Here is an 18,265-nt window from a genome sequence, read left to right on the forward strand (position 1 = left end):
GGGGTGGGGGAAATGTAATGTTTCTACGACAGTATTTTTGTAACTATGATTTCAGTACATACGAAATACACTGTGTGGTTTTACAGGGTAGCAGTTTTATTATTCTATTCATTTTCTTCACTAATTGGATGATAAGGCTACTTAAGAATGTCATAGTCGCTGAGAATACAAGTTTTATGTATATATGAAGGTTTAAAGCAAACTGGGTCCGGCATGGCCAGGTGGATAAGGCACTTGACTCGTAATCTGAGGGTTGCGGGTTCAAATCCCCGTTACGTCAAATATGCTCGCCCTCTCAACCGTGGGAGTGTTATAACGTGATGTTCAATCCCACTATTTGTCGGTAAAAGAGTAGCCCAAGAGTTGGCGGTAGGTGGTGATGACTAGCTGCCTTCCCTCTAGTCTTACACTGCTAAATTAAAGACGGCTAGCGCAGATAGCTTTCGTGTAGCTTTGCGCGAAATCGAAAACAAACCAAATTAAAGCAAACTTTGTATGTGTATATATATGTAGGCTTAATTCAATTTGTATGCATGTGTATACGCGTAGGTTGAAATCAAACTGTATGTAGGTTTAAAAAGAAAAACTTATTTTTAAAATGAATTTCCAATACAGCTAAGTTCATTTTTCAGGTGTTTTTTTAACGATTTAGATAAAACTTTAAGATGGCCTGACTAAGTTATTTAAAGTTACCTTCAAAACAGCTAAAACAAAAACCACAGTAACAATAATAAAAAATTACTTTATAAGCAATTCGCCTTTTAAGACGAAAATGTATTTTATCCTTTTAACTCCTTTGAAGTTAAATCCTGTTGATATAGTTGAAACAAGGTGATTATTTCCAAAATTGTTATTGTAATCCACTTCATTATTCTTCTGTTGTTTCAAGTAAGAATACGTGGCACATCTTTATCGCGTTACTCTTTGTGTTTGGAATTATTGATAATTTTCTTAAGAAGTATTGTATTCATAGCATTAATGACCCTGTTTATTACGTCAGTATTAAACATACAAAAGGTATAATGTTCAATGCTACATATAATGCATAGTGTAACTTGCAAGTGTTTTGTTTATTTATAGTTAGTTAATTCATACTACAAACCCGTAAAAAGAAGTACAAAACTTTCTTATGTTATCATCTGTAGGTTTACTCGTTTTGGGTGTGAAATGAATTTCTGTAGTAAAGTGCGGATATAAATATGTGGCACCTGCTAGTTTGATCAATCATTTCAACAAACACGCCTTCTAAGCACGCCAGCGAATCCTGGTGAGTATTTCACGAGTTCCTTTCTGTAGGTCGCAGCGTGTGAGAACGGAAGATAAAATCAGTTGAGTTAGAATTCATTATTATTTGTTTATATATAAATATGTTTTACGCACATTGAAATTTTTATTTCGTGTTTTGTGCGTTTGTTGCTGACTTAACGAGACAGCAAACATACAGAGCCTTTACAATTTGGCACGTGCTCTCGTGCTTCTCGATACATGCGCGGTGCAGAAAAAGCAGCAGCCTTGCAAATCTAGCTGAAGTTCAGGGGTTTAGGCTGCTTGGTGTCGTTCACACGACCAGTCCGGCTAGGAGGTGTTCAGTGTGGAGGCGGGTCATGTTATAAGTTTTGAATGTTTGCTGGGCCTAACTTTCAAATAAACGTATTTTTAGACGAGGTCTAGGTCGCAAAACGAAGAAAAAGATAAGAAACTGGCGAGCTTCAAGAAGGTAAAAGCTGAGATTCGAGCATATCTCTCATATCATGATTCCTTACGCTACCTGTGTTTGTACTCGGACAAGACAAAACACACAAAAATGGTTTGCAAAGACCACCATAGTAAGTAGAAACGTTTTTGCTCTCTTCATTATCTGAGGGGAAAAATAATAAGTCAGAAGTGAAATATGAAATAACGTCGAATGAGCGTATAAATGAAACTAAAATGATTACACGGAATTATATATTACGGAGGAACTAAAAATATATTTTATTTATGCGAGAAAGTAAAGTAGGTCAGGTTTAAAAATGATCTATACTCATTTAGAAGTATTATGACAGAATTAGCATAACGGAGTTTGAAGAGTGAAGATGGTGAATTAATGTCTAAGATCAACTTGCTTTAGCGACCTTCATGAAGATATGAACCCATAATTTGTCGTAAGACATGGAAAAAAAAATGTAGTTAACTTTGAGTATGGCGCTTTCATTCTTACACGAGAGTTTAGGTATCAGAGTTATTGTGAAGTGAAATTGATTGGATGTGTCTTCGGAATGCTGAGTTATTGACAATTTTCTACAAATCTTTTGTTTTTAGTAACTTATCACAATGTCTCTCTCTCACACACACATAAATAACTGGCAATCAACTGGGTGAAAGTTAGTTTCGTATTTCATATTGTATTTATATTACATATATATTTCGACGGATCTAGGCCTATCGTATAAGTATCTATTAAAAATAACATACAGATGGTTCTTAAGTTTTTTAAATATTAAAATTTAACAGTTTGTAATTTGTGAACATTATAATGTAATTATGTATCCACGTTTTACTACTACACTTAAACGATTACAATATGGCGTTTATCACTCAACTACGTGATTTTGTCCACTAGATCCATCAACATTTTGTGTCACTTAAGGAAACTCGTTTCTGCCGCGCATTGTTTGAATTTACCAGATATTGAATTATTCTACCAAACTTTTGTCTATCAAGTAAGTAGTTATCATCAAATGCCCCATGTATAATTGTATTTTCAACAATCCCATCACAGTGACACTACAGTATGTCTACGGATTTAGAACGCTATATACCAGGTTTCAATACTTGTAGTGAACAGAACACAGATAGTCCATTGTGTAGCTTTATGCTTAACTTCAAAGAAACAGACAATTTCCAAAAGGATGTAATATTATAGTGTGCGATACCCTTGGTGGGAAGAAAACAGATAGCTAATTATGTATCATTGTACTTAACTACAAACAAATATAGTGTACGTGGATCACAGCCAAAAATTTATGTCAATCAAACAGATGGATTATAAGCAAAATTTAGTGAAAATAGGGCATTTATATATCCATCAACAGTTACAGATAGTGATAATTGTGGAGAACGTGATGAATGAACTGTAGGAATCAGTATTCTGATATAAACGAGAAAGTTATGACGTCAGAATAGTGTGTTATTGAGGGATTTCTTATGTTACAGGAAAAGGACCATAAGCAAATGATCCATTAACACCAATTAATCAAAGCATTGTTTTAATTATAGCCTATAACTGTTAAGTAAAATTAGAGCATTATTTACACTATATGAAATCCTTTTTACTATGTTATTGTTATATACAACTCGAGGATCATGTCTGGCAAAGGGGTTATGGTACTACTGTAAACACATAAAAATGTTTGTATTTTGAAGAGAAAGGTGTGCAAGCTCTTACTGAATAAAAACGAAATTGTTTTGAAGGCTTTTATTGGGTAAAAAACTATGCTTTGAAAGCTGTATTGGATATCATTGGATAAAAAAGTGTTTTGTTACATTACGGGTGAGAGTTTTATAGTGCAAAACCTGAAAGAACAAAAGTTTCTTCGATATGAAAGAAACTGAATAATAAACATTGGATAAAACATTTAAGTTATGTTTTGATTAAAGATGAATAAACCAGGTATAAGTGTTTAATAATGATTGTACATGTCACACGAAAAAATGTTAAATGTTTCTTTTTGCTTCAGCACAAAGTTACACAAGTTGGTACCTGTGCTCTGCCCATGATATAGAAATCTGAAATTTAGCATCGTAAGCCTGCTGCTTTACCAATGAGCTTTTGGGGATCCAGTAAGTGTGAGAAGTTAAAAAATAAACGGGCATATTATAAAATTGAATTTCAAATAAAATATTGTAGTTGCGAAATTCTTTAGCTGGTGAGTTTATTAGGATTATTTGGTGAAAATAATTCAAGGTCTAGTCCATGTTAAAATATAGATTCCTATAGTTACCTTCTAAATGACAACGTTAAAAATACAGCTTATAACGCTGTCCCCTTCCTGTATTGTAAGTCCTTTTAACAATCGCAACACACAATAAAGTTCTCCAAATTGTCCATTCATCAAATCGTTTTGGCGATTTTTTTCTCTTGTGATATTCGGATGAAATGGTTTCTTGTCTCTCTTGTTGTCAATTGCTGGGGGTTTTCCTGTATAGAATGTCGAGTGAATTCACTGACAACTCCAACTTTGATAAGATTTGAAAACAGTCAGGAACTCTGAGTTTTTCCACAAGTAAATTCTTCACTGGGGTTTACAGTTTGGCCGTTTTCTCACCGACATATTTCCAAAGACGATCACAGTTGTGACCTTTAGCTTGGTTCGCCTCTCTTTTAAACAGCTACTTAATTTTAGAGTTTGTCTTCGTTTGAAACGATTAGTGTTTAGTCACACCAAATCATCTCGATGGAATCTAGTTTTATCTACACTTACTGCATTTGTACGTTTAGCTTTATCACAAGTAAAATATCTAGTAATTGAAGCTAACCTGACATTGCGCAAGTCTTTGCATAAAATCATTTCTTAAGATGTATTCCTTCTTGATGTCACTTACCCAGACATCATGATGTAATTTCCAACTTTCTTTGTCTAGAAATGTATATTTATCTTCTGTTCGCATTAATACGCCTTCTTTCTTCTTCTCGAGAGGCGATTTTCTATCTTTAATTAACAAATCGGGATGGACAATCATAGTTATTGGAGCAGTATCAACCGGCATACTGCAAGGTTTGCCATTAATTAGCACGTGAACTTGTGGAAGATTTTCCTCAACTAATCAAATTTCTCTTCTGTAGTAGATGAAGTTTTTGTATCTGAATTCATAAATTCATTTAATTCATATTTTCTTAATGTTGCTTCAAACGTTTGTTGTTCCATTGCTTTAGCTGTCCCATTGACTTAATTTCTTATACACTCGGCTCTAGTGGCGAAGTTCTTGGGTGTTCTTATTGCATATTGGCCTTTGCAAAAATGTATCTTGAAGTTACAATTGTAACATTTGTTATTTGTATATTTATTTACTAGTTAACTAGGCATCTAATTAATTCTTTTAGCTCTTCCAGGCTATCATTAGGATTATGTTTCAATGCTGAAGGATATGATATCCTCTATGGTGTCTTTATTAGTTCATCTTCGATTTCAATTAATTCTATGCCATCACCAACTGTAGGGTTTTCTTTCTGATCCCCCTATCCTCGGCTGTTATAGCGTTTTTAAATTAGTCACGTGACAATGAATTCATCACTTCTCTCTCAGTCTTCCACAAATTCAACTAAGTTTCTCCTTTCTTTTTTACCCTGTCCCAGAACTTTAGTTTGGATATTTCTTTCGGTTGTAATAGAACAAATCTGTTGGATAGGATGACCGCCAATGCTTGACAGCTGTTACACCTCTCAGATGATGTTGTTAAAGCTGGTCCGTTGAAATGCATAGCAAAATAGCTCGTTTGTTCATTTTGTTTCATTTGTTCCCTATAGCAATTACAGTATGTAAAGAAATTTCTACTTTTTCTCGTTCCTGAGCAGAAAGTGTTATTTCCCAATTGCTTATGCCTAAAGTAAATGGAAACGACCTATTTTTCTCTTCAAGATTTGCTTTTGTGACCTGGGTCATAAAATTTTAAATTTACCCATTTTCCAGAACATTCCAGGTAGATACAGTGTTGAGTAGCTGATAGAGAATTTTCTCGAATTTACAAGAATTTTCAAAAATTTTCTAGAATGTTGTAGAACTTACGAGAATATTCTAGAACTTTCCATACAAATATATACACTGCTGGTCAAAATCTTAAGGCCAATGAACATAAAGAAAAAATATGCATTTTGCATTGTTAGGCTCAACCATTAGTTTGAGTAGAGCTTCGAAAGATGACAATAAAAAAAGGGAAAATAAAAAAAAAATTTAATAGGGAAACTGAGAACACTATGAAATTAGCCTAAATACTAGCTGGTCAAAAGTTTAAGACCATACTGAAACGAAGCGTTAAGCGGTAAACAAGTAATGAAATTTAGTCATTTGTGTTCAAGCATTAGCGTTGTCAACATCTCCCACTGACATCTTCTGTGTTACATTGGGTAAAAACTTGGCAAAGGCTAAAACGTTGACAGAGATTAAACGTGGCAGAATTGTTGAGCTGCAAAAGCGAGGTCTCTCTCAGCGTGCCATCGCTGGTGAGATTGGGCGTACTAAAACTGCTGTTGGAAATTTCTGAAAAGACCCTGAGAGATATGTAACGAGAATTTCAAGTGGTCGGCCCAAGAAGATTTTGCCGGCGTTGAGCAGGAGGATTCGACGGGTTGTCTGGCAAAACACCAACCGATCGTCGAACCAGATTAAGGCCCTTACATACGCAAAATGCAGCTCAAGAACAATAAGACGGCATCTACGACAGAAAGGCTTTAAAGCCCGTTAACTTCTTCAAAGGCCACGCCTCCTTCCACACCACGAAACAGCTCGGTTAAACTTTGCTGAGAAGCACCAAACATAGGACATAGAAAATTGGAAGAAGGTTTTATTCTCTGATGAGAAAAAATTAACCTGGATGGTTCAGATAGCTTTCAACGTTACTGGCACAATAAGGATATCCCACCGGAGACATTTTCTACCCGACACAGTGGAGGAGGTTCCATCATTATCTAGGGTCCTTTCTCCTTCCATGAACCAATGGAGCAGCTTCAGGTTATGCAGGGACGTGAAACAGCAGCTGGCTACATTGGCATGTTGGAAAGAGCATCTTTATTGACTGAAGACCCTCGCTTGTGTGGAAATGACTGGACCTTTCAGCAGGACAACGCTCCAATCCACAATGCATGCGAGACAAAGGACTTTTTCATAGCGAATAACGTGATTCTTTTGGACCACCCAGCGTCTTGGGGTTGGATGGCAAGGGAAGTCTATAGAAATGGACGTCAATTCCAAATAGTGAATGATCTTTGTGAAACCATTTTCACCACTTGGAGTAACATTCCAGCCAGCCTTCTGCAAACGCTTATATCGACCATGCCAAAGCGAATGTTTGAAGTTATTCGCAATGACGGCCGTGCAACTCACTACTGAAACCTCTTGTTGGGCATTTCCTACCTTGTTTAGGACTTCTTTTTGGTATGGTCTTAAACTTTTGACCAGCTACTATTTAGGCTAATTTCATAGTGTTCACATTTTCCCTATTAAACTAACCTCTCCACGGAACGTTGAATTTCACAATTTACATTCTATTATACAAGAACGTTCGTTCAACTTGCTCTATACAAGCCTATCTTAACTTTCAATTTAACGTTACCATCACGTCGTTAGCATTACGATTTTCAGCTTTCTCTACCTAACATTGAATAGTAACTTGTAATAATATAGTCATAAACAGTCTCAAGGAATTTTAGAGATTTGTTACTTGCTATACTTTTATCTAGTTTTCGTGGAATTCATGTAAGAATAGGATAAGAATATAACACATTGAGTTTAAAATCTAATAAGTTTTAATTTGTATTGGTATATTTTGTGGCGTGTTCCGTAAATTACAATGGGTGTCGCACCAAAAACGGATTAGGAATTAAAAGCCACCAGGAAGAAAAGGTTAGATTTGAATTTTGTGCAAAGGTACACGAGGGTTTTCTGCACTGGCCGGCCCTAATTTATGAGTGAAAGAGTTATTAACCTGAAGTTTTTTAGAAACGACTTTACGACGTATCGAATGGTTGAAGGCCTTTAATATGTATATTAAATATTTGAAGAAAATATGTTGAAATTCGATTTAATTATGCAGAATTGTTCTGTGCGTTTAATATACTAAATAATTAGTTATTTTAAAAATTCGAAACAATATATGTATGTATGTATATGTAAATCAACTAATAGTTCTAGTACTGTACCTTACTATAATTGTTGGCCCAGCATGGCCAGGTGGTCTATCTCTCGTTGTTTAGGTATATATGTGTGTATACTCAGGAGGGTCAAATACACTTGACCTCCTTTTCCTTGTTAGTGTGAACTGCTTAGTATGTTATTAATTATTATTACATCAGGGCCAGAGTAATTCACATTCACTCGGGCCCCTTTCAGGGCAATGTCCACGTATATTGCACCATCAGTTCCTTTACTAATGACTCCCCAATGGCTCAGCGGTATCTCTGAGGACTTACAACGCTAAAAACCGGGTTTCGATACCCGTGGTGGGCAGAGCAGAGATAGCCCACTGTGTAGCTTTGTTCTTAATTTAAAAAACAACAGCAACTCCTTCACTAATGTCTAGCTCATAGGTAGCATGTTTTATTATAGCACTTAAGTACTATTGTTATTATATATGTGTATTATAATTTATTAATTGTTTTATTTAGTTTTATTATTATTCTTTTTAATAATGTTATCTCAATGACCTAATCGGGGAGAAGTGTTTAGATGCTCCCCGCTAGTACAGCAGTAAGCTTCCGGATTTACAACGCTAAAATCAGGGGTTCGATCTCCCTCGGTGGGTTCAACAGATAGCCCTTTGTGGCTTTGCTATAAGAAAACACACATACACACCAGAGGTGTTTAGGACTATCTTCATCATATATGTAGTATCTGTCGAGTTCGCATAATAGTTCATTTTTCTCCAATTTTTATCAAAATATTTTATTGTACTTTGTAGGAGTATCTGTTATTGTTTGTGTGTTTAAATATTTATGCATAAACCTTGAAGAGGTAGTTTTAGGTATTCTGTATGCTGTCGTAAGTAGTCTATTTTGTAATGACTGTAATTTGGTTTTCAATTGTTTTTTTACTTACGTTAATCCATTCATGCTGGAGCTACATAGTCCATTACAGGTCTTATATATGCCAGGTGGTTAAGGCGCTTGACTCACAATTTGAGGGTCGCGAATTCCAATTCCCGTCACACCAAACATGTTCGCTCTAACAGTCGTGGGGAAGTTATGATGTGATGGTCAATCCCGTTGTTCGTTAGTAAAAGAGTAGCCCAAGAGTTGGCGGTGGGCGGTGATGACAAGCTGCCTTCCCTCTAGTCTTACGCTGGAAAATTAGGGACGGCTAGCGCAGATAACCCTCGTTTAGCTTTACGCGAAATTTAAAACAAACCAAATCAAGACTGGAGGGAAAGGCAGCTAGTTATCTCCATTCACCGCCGACACTTGGAGTATTTTGTTAAAACAAATAATGAGATTGACTGTCTCATTACAATGCCCTCATGATTGAAAGGGCGAGCATGTTTGGTGGGAAGGGGTGGGAGGGAAAGGGATCCTGAAAAAGGTGAGCCGGAAACTGAGTTTAATGTTGAACAGTCTTATAATCTCCAGTGCTGTTGATATAGTTGAAAATTTGATAAAAATATACAAGATTTTTATTTACAATCCAATGTTTATCACACTTATTGGTAAAATATGACTACAGAATTAAATAAACTGTAACTAATCCATACAAGAATAGTAATTAACGCAAATTGCATTTTTATCGCCAGTTTGCCATACGAGTCTTTAACAGGAAATTGACTACGTTATTAGGCTCAATTTAAATGGTGTTTTAAAATTTCACAATTGCTTCTGATGAACCACCGGTTAACAGCAATTTTTCTCGATGTCCCAATGGTACAATCAACTTCTGTGAAGCATAAACCTTGCTAAGCTCTTCAATCATTAATAAATGTTACGTGAGGAAGATAATATAGGCGACACCCTTTGAATTTGACTCTATTTCATTTAAGACTAGCATTGTCGTGTTCTAAAATTATAAGTAATTCATGGTATAATATCTAAGCCTATTTAAGTATCATGCTGTTCCGCTTTTAATGACTGACTGTATAGTTTCTTTCTGTACATCATTAAGTGTAGGATATACGATAATTTCACTTGCTATTTTATCTTTTTTAAATTAAACCAAAAGATAGTTAAAGAACATTCACACGAGTATGCAACTTACGAAGTTGGGCGATAACTTCTATTAATTTTAACGAAAGTTACATATTCAATTTACCTAGTTGCAAGAAGTAAATTTTAAGATTAATAGTTCTGATACTTAACTCAGACGAGCAATTTACTGCACAGTCTTCCTTGCATGAATAATCACTAATATGCTGCTTATGAATTTGTTTGTTCCTGAACTCCTTTCTCGGTTTTGGGAGCTAACAGAATCAAACTTGGCAAGCGGATTCAGGGTAGTCTGGACCTTATCTGCATGGAAGGGTACACACGGCATGATGATGATTTAGAAGGAGGTTATCAGGGTCGCTGACTCCGAATCTGACATAGGGATTTGGGCCCCTTCTTCCTCTCAGGGTTCTATGAGCATAATCTTTGAAGCTGTATTCATACTTTCAGGACAAAACGTTGCATCGTCCTTGTATACGACGGTTTGATACCCTAACAGCATTTTAATTTTTTGGATCGTATCCCCATGCAATAGCTACAGAAGCAGTTGGTGATGGTCAAAGAGCATGATTGATATGTTGGAACGTCTGTGAATCATGAGTGGGCCTTTGGAACCCGCATTAGAGTGCGGATATTTTATGCTAGTGACAGAAATAATAGTAAATTTAATTAAATTCGAGAATGTCCAGTCTCGGTATGTATATAATATATATATATATATGTATCGTTTTTACGTTAAAAATGTCTTTTTTGCCTTTATTATTACAATGGTTTTATTTAATTCAGAACATTGGATATACAATATTGCCTAGTGAATATTACATATAATACTTGAAAAGACTGCCGCGTTAAAATAAACTACAATGCTATACCATTAAACAGCTAAAATTTTATGATTAACATAATCTATTCTTATTTGAATATTTATAATACTATCATAAAAAAAATATTACTTTTATGATTACAATGGAAAGCTGAGGATAAGAGAATATTGAAGGTCTGTTAGGGAAGTTTCACGGTATATTTCTCAAATGAACTGAGATTTATTATGTGTACGTCTCGTAAAATGTACAAACATATTCTTGGGAAGATAAGTCACGTGCTAAGAAGCCATTGTTTGGAAATTAAAAGAAGAAATGTTTTGTTTGTTATTAAGCACAGAACTGCAGGATGGACTACCCGTGCTCTAATTTTCAATTTTGACGTTATGAGTGGTTATATTTTGAATGGGATTGTTAACACACACACACATACATATTGTATTTGTTGCAGATGGACTTAAGCCTTTGTCTGTTTTTCAGGAAAATGGAACTTTACTGGCAAGCAGTGTTTTAACCAGAATTTTGTTTGTTTGTTTTTTGAATTTCGCGCAAGCTTCTAGAATTTTGAGATCGGAGAAGTGAAAATTACCAGAGGATTTCAAAGAGCCAATTTGAACATTTGATATAAAACAAATACGCTCTGAGAGTGCTGCTAGTGAGAGGGAGAAATGAAAAACAAAAATCTGGTATTTCACCGAAATATTATAATTACTTCTCTTTTTTCTTTTTTCTTTTCTATTCAGCTTTATATTTTACTGAGTATGAACGAGGAATAAAAATATTTAGGCCTAAATTTTACCGACCATTAAGAAGTAATTGTAAATTGGATGTTCGCTAAAAATATCTGAAACTTTGATTAATTACTGCGAATTAAGCAGATAGCCCATTCTGCAGCAGAGAGTCCGTAGACATACCGCTGTGCCACTGAGGGGACATCTGAAACGTTTAACACCAATGTTTCAGAAGCTTTGCAGTAGTACTTGCTAACTACATATATATAATCCAGAAGAGAGCGTTAACGAATGATATTGCTCATGTGATGAAAATTCCTTTTGTAGTCTTCCATTTTAAATAGAATAAATTCATTGGACCTTAGATACGTAAGGTAGGATTTTATATAGAAGTAAGATACGAACACATTTGTGCGCTATACAAACCTGTAAGTAGATGCTGTTACTAGTAGATCAATGAATTTTCCTGACGTCTCATAAATAAATAGATAAATTCATTAACACAAATAAGGCATAGATACCGAAGATAAGAAGGTAATATATAAAGTAACTTAATTAGGCTTAAAATGGCCTTTATTCGTCATTACGGAAGGCTGTACAAATATAATAAGTTAAACATTATTGTATAACGTCTCCATAAAGAAACTGTTGTTTATGTATTTTATGAAACAATGTTTTAACAATTGCAGGTGTATTAATATATTTTTCGTAATACTGGCAAAAGTGGAAAGACTAAAATTACAGTACTGTATAGTTTTCCAGCAAACTCGAAGTTAGCTTTTGGCTCTCAGACAAGCAACACCAGAAGTGTTGACTGTTTAAAATATCAAATTCAAAATTAGAATGAAGTTGGCCTAACGCAATGAAGGAAAAAAAAACAACAACGAAAACTTACGAGAGGAGAAAGGTAGTACAAGGGAAGGTTAAATGTTGTGTGGTGTTTGATTTTCACATATACGTAAATTTAAATGTAAGATTAATTTAGGTTTAGGTGTACTTTATGGACTAATTGTTCATATAAAGATGACATGCATAGGCCTAAACCAAGCTATAACTTTTGCGATTAACTGTATATTTATAATGTTAGTAGTAGTAATATTATGCTTACGAAACCACAAGGTCATGATAGTGGATAATAATATAGTAACGATTTCTATTTGTGGATGAAATATTTTGGTTAATCAAAAGTTAAGTTTACTTAATTATAACGAAAACTTTTAACTTCTTATAATTGAAGTTTTAGGGGTTAGTTACGTAGTTGCTGGTACGTACCGATACAGTAAGTTAATTTGATTCTTAACTTCTCATATCGTTTTTCTAAACTTTCAAGAAGGTGCAAGTCATTTAGCCATGGCTCTCACGCGATAAGAAAACTCCCTTTAGCCAAACAACAATACAAGAGTCTATACATACACATAGATATGTCTATTTAGCATAACTTAGCAATAACTTACAAATTATTTGGTGTTATAGACTGACAGTTTTTATTTGATATTGATATTTGCCAATACTTATCCTGTAAATAACTCAAATATTTGGACTGCTACCCCAGAAACTTAGGAGTCTTTAATCTGGGCTTTTAAAGTATAAGATGATATTCAGATTAAGAAATCCAGTTCCAATTACTTTATAATTATTCAAAAGTCATTTATATGTTTCATTAATCCTTGAGAAGGTAACAGATGTATGCTAACTTGTTTGTTTTACCGTGTGTATTTACTTTAAGTTTCTTTAAAGGCCTTTGATTTTGCCGCCAATCGATTGATTGTGAATTTTCACAAAAAGGTTAAATGGCACAACGTTGAATAATAATTGAGCCCTTTGTCCGCTATCTTAATCAGAGTATTACTAGCCTACTGTCACTCCCTCGGTGTGGATACCTGTACGTGGTGAGGGGACCTCCTAGAGGAGGTTGGGTTGTTTCAGTTTACCTCCTCTACGATCTAAACATCCATCCACGTGTTTGCCATGCGCGGCGACTCGTGAATGGGTGGAGAGGATCCTGATGGTTGAGGGGTCCAACCCTAACACACCACTTTGGCCTTGAATTCCTGTAGACGGGCGGCCTTGGGGTAGCCCTCCTTTGGTCCACTTCGAACTAGGGTGAAACAAGTACTCGTGTTGAATGTTCTCAGCAGGTGTTGTGGACATTGTATCTGATGCTGGTGTTTGGGTATAGTGTTCACGAAACCCTGGCGTTGCTGCAGTGTTCTTGCTTGACATTGTAGTGCATCCCCTCGTATGGCTCCATGGTGGGTGGGGTCAGTGGGCACCGAAATTTCCTCTTTTATTATGGATCCTCTAAATAAAAACTTAAATAAAATAGTGAAAAAAACAGTCCATAGGTAAACGACTACGTACTGAAGATTCTAAGCAGCAATCTTAAACATCTGTAACACCTGTTGCACCTCATGTTCTTATACTACATTCTCTTTCAGACAAACCTTTAGGGCAAATATCTCCTTTTTCACTCAGAAGGGACTAGAGGGACTTGCTGGCTCTTCCACACTCTTGCACCGCATCGCTTTCCAGCAGGCCCGTGCACATGCTCGGTGGGTAAGATGTAAAAGCCAGAAGGAATTTTGGATTAAGTTCACAACCAGCATATCTTCTACCACCAGTTCCAAAGTCATATGGGACAAGATTCGAAAGGTCAGTGGGCAATATAATTCTGTCACCCTCTCGATCTTACTCTCTGATGGCCAGGAAGTAGCTGATACTCGGAGCATCGCCGATACTCTGGGTGAAAGTTTTTGCCGGGTATCTAGCACTTCTGCTTCTTCCTCCACCTTCTTCGCCATCAAGACTCGGGCAGAGCGATCACCTCTTTCATTTTGGGCTAATTGTCTCTATGACTATAATCGTCCCTTTACACTGGTGGAACTCAAATTGGCTCTTCATTGGTTTGACTGTACATCAGTCAGACCTGATGATGTACACTATGAAATGCTGCACCATCTATCTTCTGCATCTCTTGCTATTCTTCTGATTATTTTTAACTGGATCTGGTAGTATAATGTTTTTCCTGCTATCTGGTACCAGGCTATTGCCCTACCTTTCTCTAAACCTGGGAAGGATCCCAATATTCCTTCAAACTACCGTCCAATTGCTTTGACGAGCTGTCTCTGTAAGACCTAAGAGAGGATGGTTAATGCTCGTCTTGTTAAGTTCCTTAAATCAAACAACCTCCTCTCGTCCACCCAGTGTGGGTTACGACGACAGCACTCCACCATAGATCACCTGATTTGACTTGAAACGTCAATCAGAGAAGCCTTTCTCAAACGAAATCTTGTATAAATGTTTTTTGACATTGAGAAGGCTTATGATACAACATGGAGGTATGGCATTTTGCGAGACCTCCATGTATATGAGTTACGTGACCATTTGTCCATTTTTATTAAAAAATGTTAATAGATAGGAGATTTTACGTTTGTGTGGGTTTGACACTTTCCCGTTCTTTTCTACAGGAACTTGGAGTCCCTCAGTGCTACACTTTTCAGTATAAAAATTAATGCCATCACTGAACAACTCTCTCTTACTGTTGCAAACAGGCTCTATGTTGAAACTTTCACATCTCATGTCAGTCATCGAACATGAGGTATATTGAGCGGCAGCTACAGACTGCCATCAATTGTTCACTAAAGTGGACCAGAGCAAACGGGTTTAACTTCTCTCTCTCTAAAACCGTTTGCATGCACTTTTTGCCGCCAACGGGGTACTCAACCTGATCCTAAACTCCGTATCGATGAAGTTGTGCTGCCTGTTGTCCCTGAGGCAAAGTTCTTGGGGCTTATCTCTGACCGTAAGCTGACCTTTATACCACACATCAAGCAGCTACGAGTCAAATGTACAAGAGCACTGAACATCCTCTGAGTTCTCTCTTTCACCACTTGGGGAGGGAATCTGTGTTCCGTGCTAAAGATATATCATGGTCTTACTCTATCGAAATTCGACAATAGATAACTGATCTCTGGCTCTGCCAGGACCTCAGCCTTTAAGAGGCTGGACCCCATTCATCATCAAGGACTTCGACTCTGCACTGGGGCTTTCTGAACTTCCCCAGTTCAGAATTTGTACATAGTATCATTAACCGTCTTTTTACCTCCTTTCACTTACCACAGCATCCAATCTGGAGTCGGGTTTTCCTTCTTTGATGGGCCATACTTTTTTTAGAACAGACGATCTGCCATTGTTGCTTTTGGCCTTCGTATCCAGGTGCAGTTGGATGAATTGGGTCTATCCTTGCCTTACATTGGTGTATACACTGGGCAGCCCATCCCACCATGGCTTCTTATAGTTCCCAAATGTGACCAATCTTTAAGCCATCTGAGAAAAGCAGACACTCCTGATTGGAAATACTGTCTGCTCTTTGCTAAACATCTTTCAAACTATCCTTCCATTCCTATTTATACAGATGGTTCAAAATCAGGTGACTGTGTGGACTCCATGGTTTATTGTGATTCGGTGGATGCGCGCAGAATCCCCTCTACAGTTTTTGTGTTCACTGTTGAACTGTATTTCATTTCTCTTGCCCTGGATCACATAGAAGCTAAGTAGTACTCAAACTGCACTATTTATACTGACTCACTTAGTCCTCTACTGGCCCTCGAATTGCTTCACGTTAGCTCACACCCTGTTCTCGCCGATATTCAATACTGACTGACCCATTTCTCTTTGACATCTACTTCTATTCAGTTTTTCTGGATACCGGGCCACGTTAGTATTCGTGGGAACGAACTCGCCGACACCGCAGCTAAATCAGTCTGTTCTGGCACTATCACTACTGTGCCTGTTCCATACATAGAGTATGGTTCTGTATCCAAGGCTCGGCTCCGTGCCAGTTGGCAGTCGACTTGGAGTGAGCAACATGAAAACAAGCTTTTCTAAATAAAACCCTGTATTGGACCTTGGCCGTCTTGTTTCCGTAAAGATGGGAAAGAGGAAGTTGTTCTAATGTTATGATCAATCCAACTATTTTGTTGATAAAAGAGTAGCCTAAGAGTTTGCGGTGGTTGACGATGACTAGCTGCCTTCCCTTTAGTCTTTTACTATTAAATTAGGGACGATTAGCGCAGATAGCTCTCGTGTAGCTTTGCGCGAAATTCCAAAACGTGCCCAAACTCAGATATGAAATGTAGATATGTGACCGTATTTTGTTTTATTGGAGAAAAAATTTGCTTTATGTAGTAGATATATATACGCACAACCAGACCTGGTAACCTTACATATGTACATAACTTCAAAAGTAACAGGTTTAAATGCCCATTGTAAAGAAATTTAATTGTTCTGTGCTTCTTCGTTCCATACATTTCTATGACTTTATGGACCTTCGTAGTTTCACTGTTTGTTTATATCACTGGTATTATTTCAGTTTTTATTATGATACTCTAAAGAACTCATCGTCCTTTAACTAATGGAATTAGAAATCTGAGCTTTAAAATATTACCAGATTTTTTTTTTTTGTTTTGGAATTTCGCACAAAGCTACTCGAGGGCTATCTGTGCTAGCCGTCCTTAATTTAGCAGTGTAAGACTAGAGGGAAGGCAGCTAGTCATCACCACCCACCGCCAACTCTTGGGCTACTCTTTTACCAACGAAAAGTGGGATTGACCGTAACATTATAACGCCCCCACGGGTGGGAGGGCGAGCATGTTTGGCGCGATTCGGGCGCGAACCCGCGACCCTCAGATTACGAAGCGCACGCCTTAACGCGCTAGACCATGCCAGGCCTAATATTACCAGTAGCGTGTGATGCTTGATTAATGGACAACCTCTGTCAGTCCTTATGATAACACAGTCAGTTTGATAATATCAGGTCGTCAATTCTCACGATATCAGAATTAGTTTGATAATATCAGGTTGTCAGTCCTCATGATAACACAGTTAGTTTGATAATATCAGGTCGTCAGTTCTCACGATATCAGAATTAGTTTGATAATATCAGATTGTCAATCCTCATGATACAAAAATCAGTTTATAATACCAGATTGTCACTCCTCATTATAACACAGTTTAATAATATCAGGTCGTCAATCCTCATGATAACACAATTAGTTTGATAATATCAGGTCGTCAGTTCTCACGATATCAGAATTAGTTTGATAATATCCTCATGATAATACAGTCAGTTTGATAATATAAAGTTGCCAATCCTCATGATATTAGAATTAGTTTGATAACATCAAGTTGTAAGTCCTCATGGTAATAGAATGAGTTGACAGTATCAGGTTGTCAGTGGTCATGACATCAGAATGAGTTGATAATATTAGGCTGTCATAGGACATGATAATGGACTGACAGTCTTTATAAAGTGATGAGTTGATAATATTAGGCTGTCATTGGTCATGATAATGGACTGATATTCTTTATAATGTAATGAGTTGATAATATTAGGCTGTCAATGGTCATGATAATGGTCTGATAGTCTTTATAATATAATGAGTTGATAATATTAGGCTGTCATTGGTCATGATAATGGACTGATATTCTTTATAATGTAATGAGTTGATAATATTAGGCTGTCAATGGTCATGATAATGGACTGATAGTCTTTATAATATAATGAGTTGATAATATTAGGCTGTCATTGGTCATGATAATGGACTGATATTCTTTATAATGTAATGAGTTGATAATATTAGGCTGTCAATGGTCATGATAATGGACTGATAGTCTTTATAATATAATGCTGCCAACCTAACAATAACAGAACGACTTTTTACATGATATAACAGATTGAGAACCTCAGTGATAGTAGAATGACAATGTGGACAATAACGGACTGGCATCGCTGACAGCAGAACGTCTGTTTTAATTCGCCAATAATGTTA

At 36.5% G+C, this 18,265-nt stretch overlaps 1 protein-coding gene across 7 annotated transcripts in view; it reads left to right on the forward strand.

Moving 5' to 3' along the window:
- Nucleotides 1-1,349: 1,349 nt before the first annotated feature.
- Nucleotides 1,350-18,265, forward strand: part of LOC143236967 (high affinity 3',5'-cyclic-AMP phosphodiesterase 7A-like) — a 107,007-nt gene continuing 90,091 nt past the window's right edge. For 4 of the 7 annotated variants that reach the window (XR_013019824.1, XR_013019823.1, XM_076475705.1 and 1 more), the window contains exon 1: nt 1,352-1,826. Coding sequence is in view for 5 of the 7 variants with exons in the window: in XM_076475705.1 (XP_076331820.1) it covers nt 1,752-1,826 (75 nt within the window). In the remaining 2 variants the exon portion in view is untranslated. Of the gene's footprint in view, nt 1,827-18,265 lie in introns of all 7 variants that reach the window. The other 3 variants (XM_076475708.1, XM_076475706.1, XM_076475709.1) reach the window with 2 other exon arrangements.

Source organism: Tachypleus tridentatus, chromosome 13 (genome assembly GCF_004210375.1).
Source record: "Tachypleus tridentatus isolate NWPU-2018 chromosome 13, ASM421037v1, whole genome shotgun sequence".
In the NCBI taxonomy this organism is placed as follows: domain Eukaryota; kingdom Metazoa; phylum Arthropoda; class Merostomata; order Xiphosura; family Limulidae; genus Tachypleus; species Tachypleus tridentatus.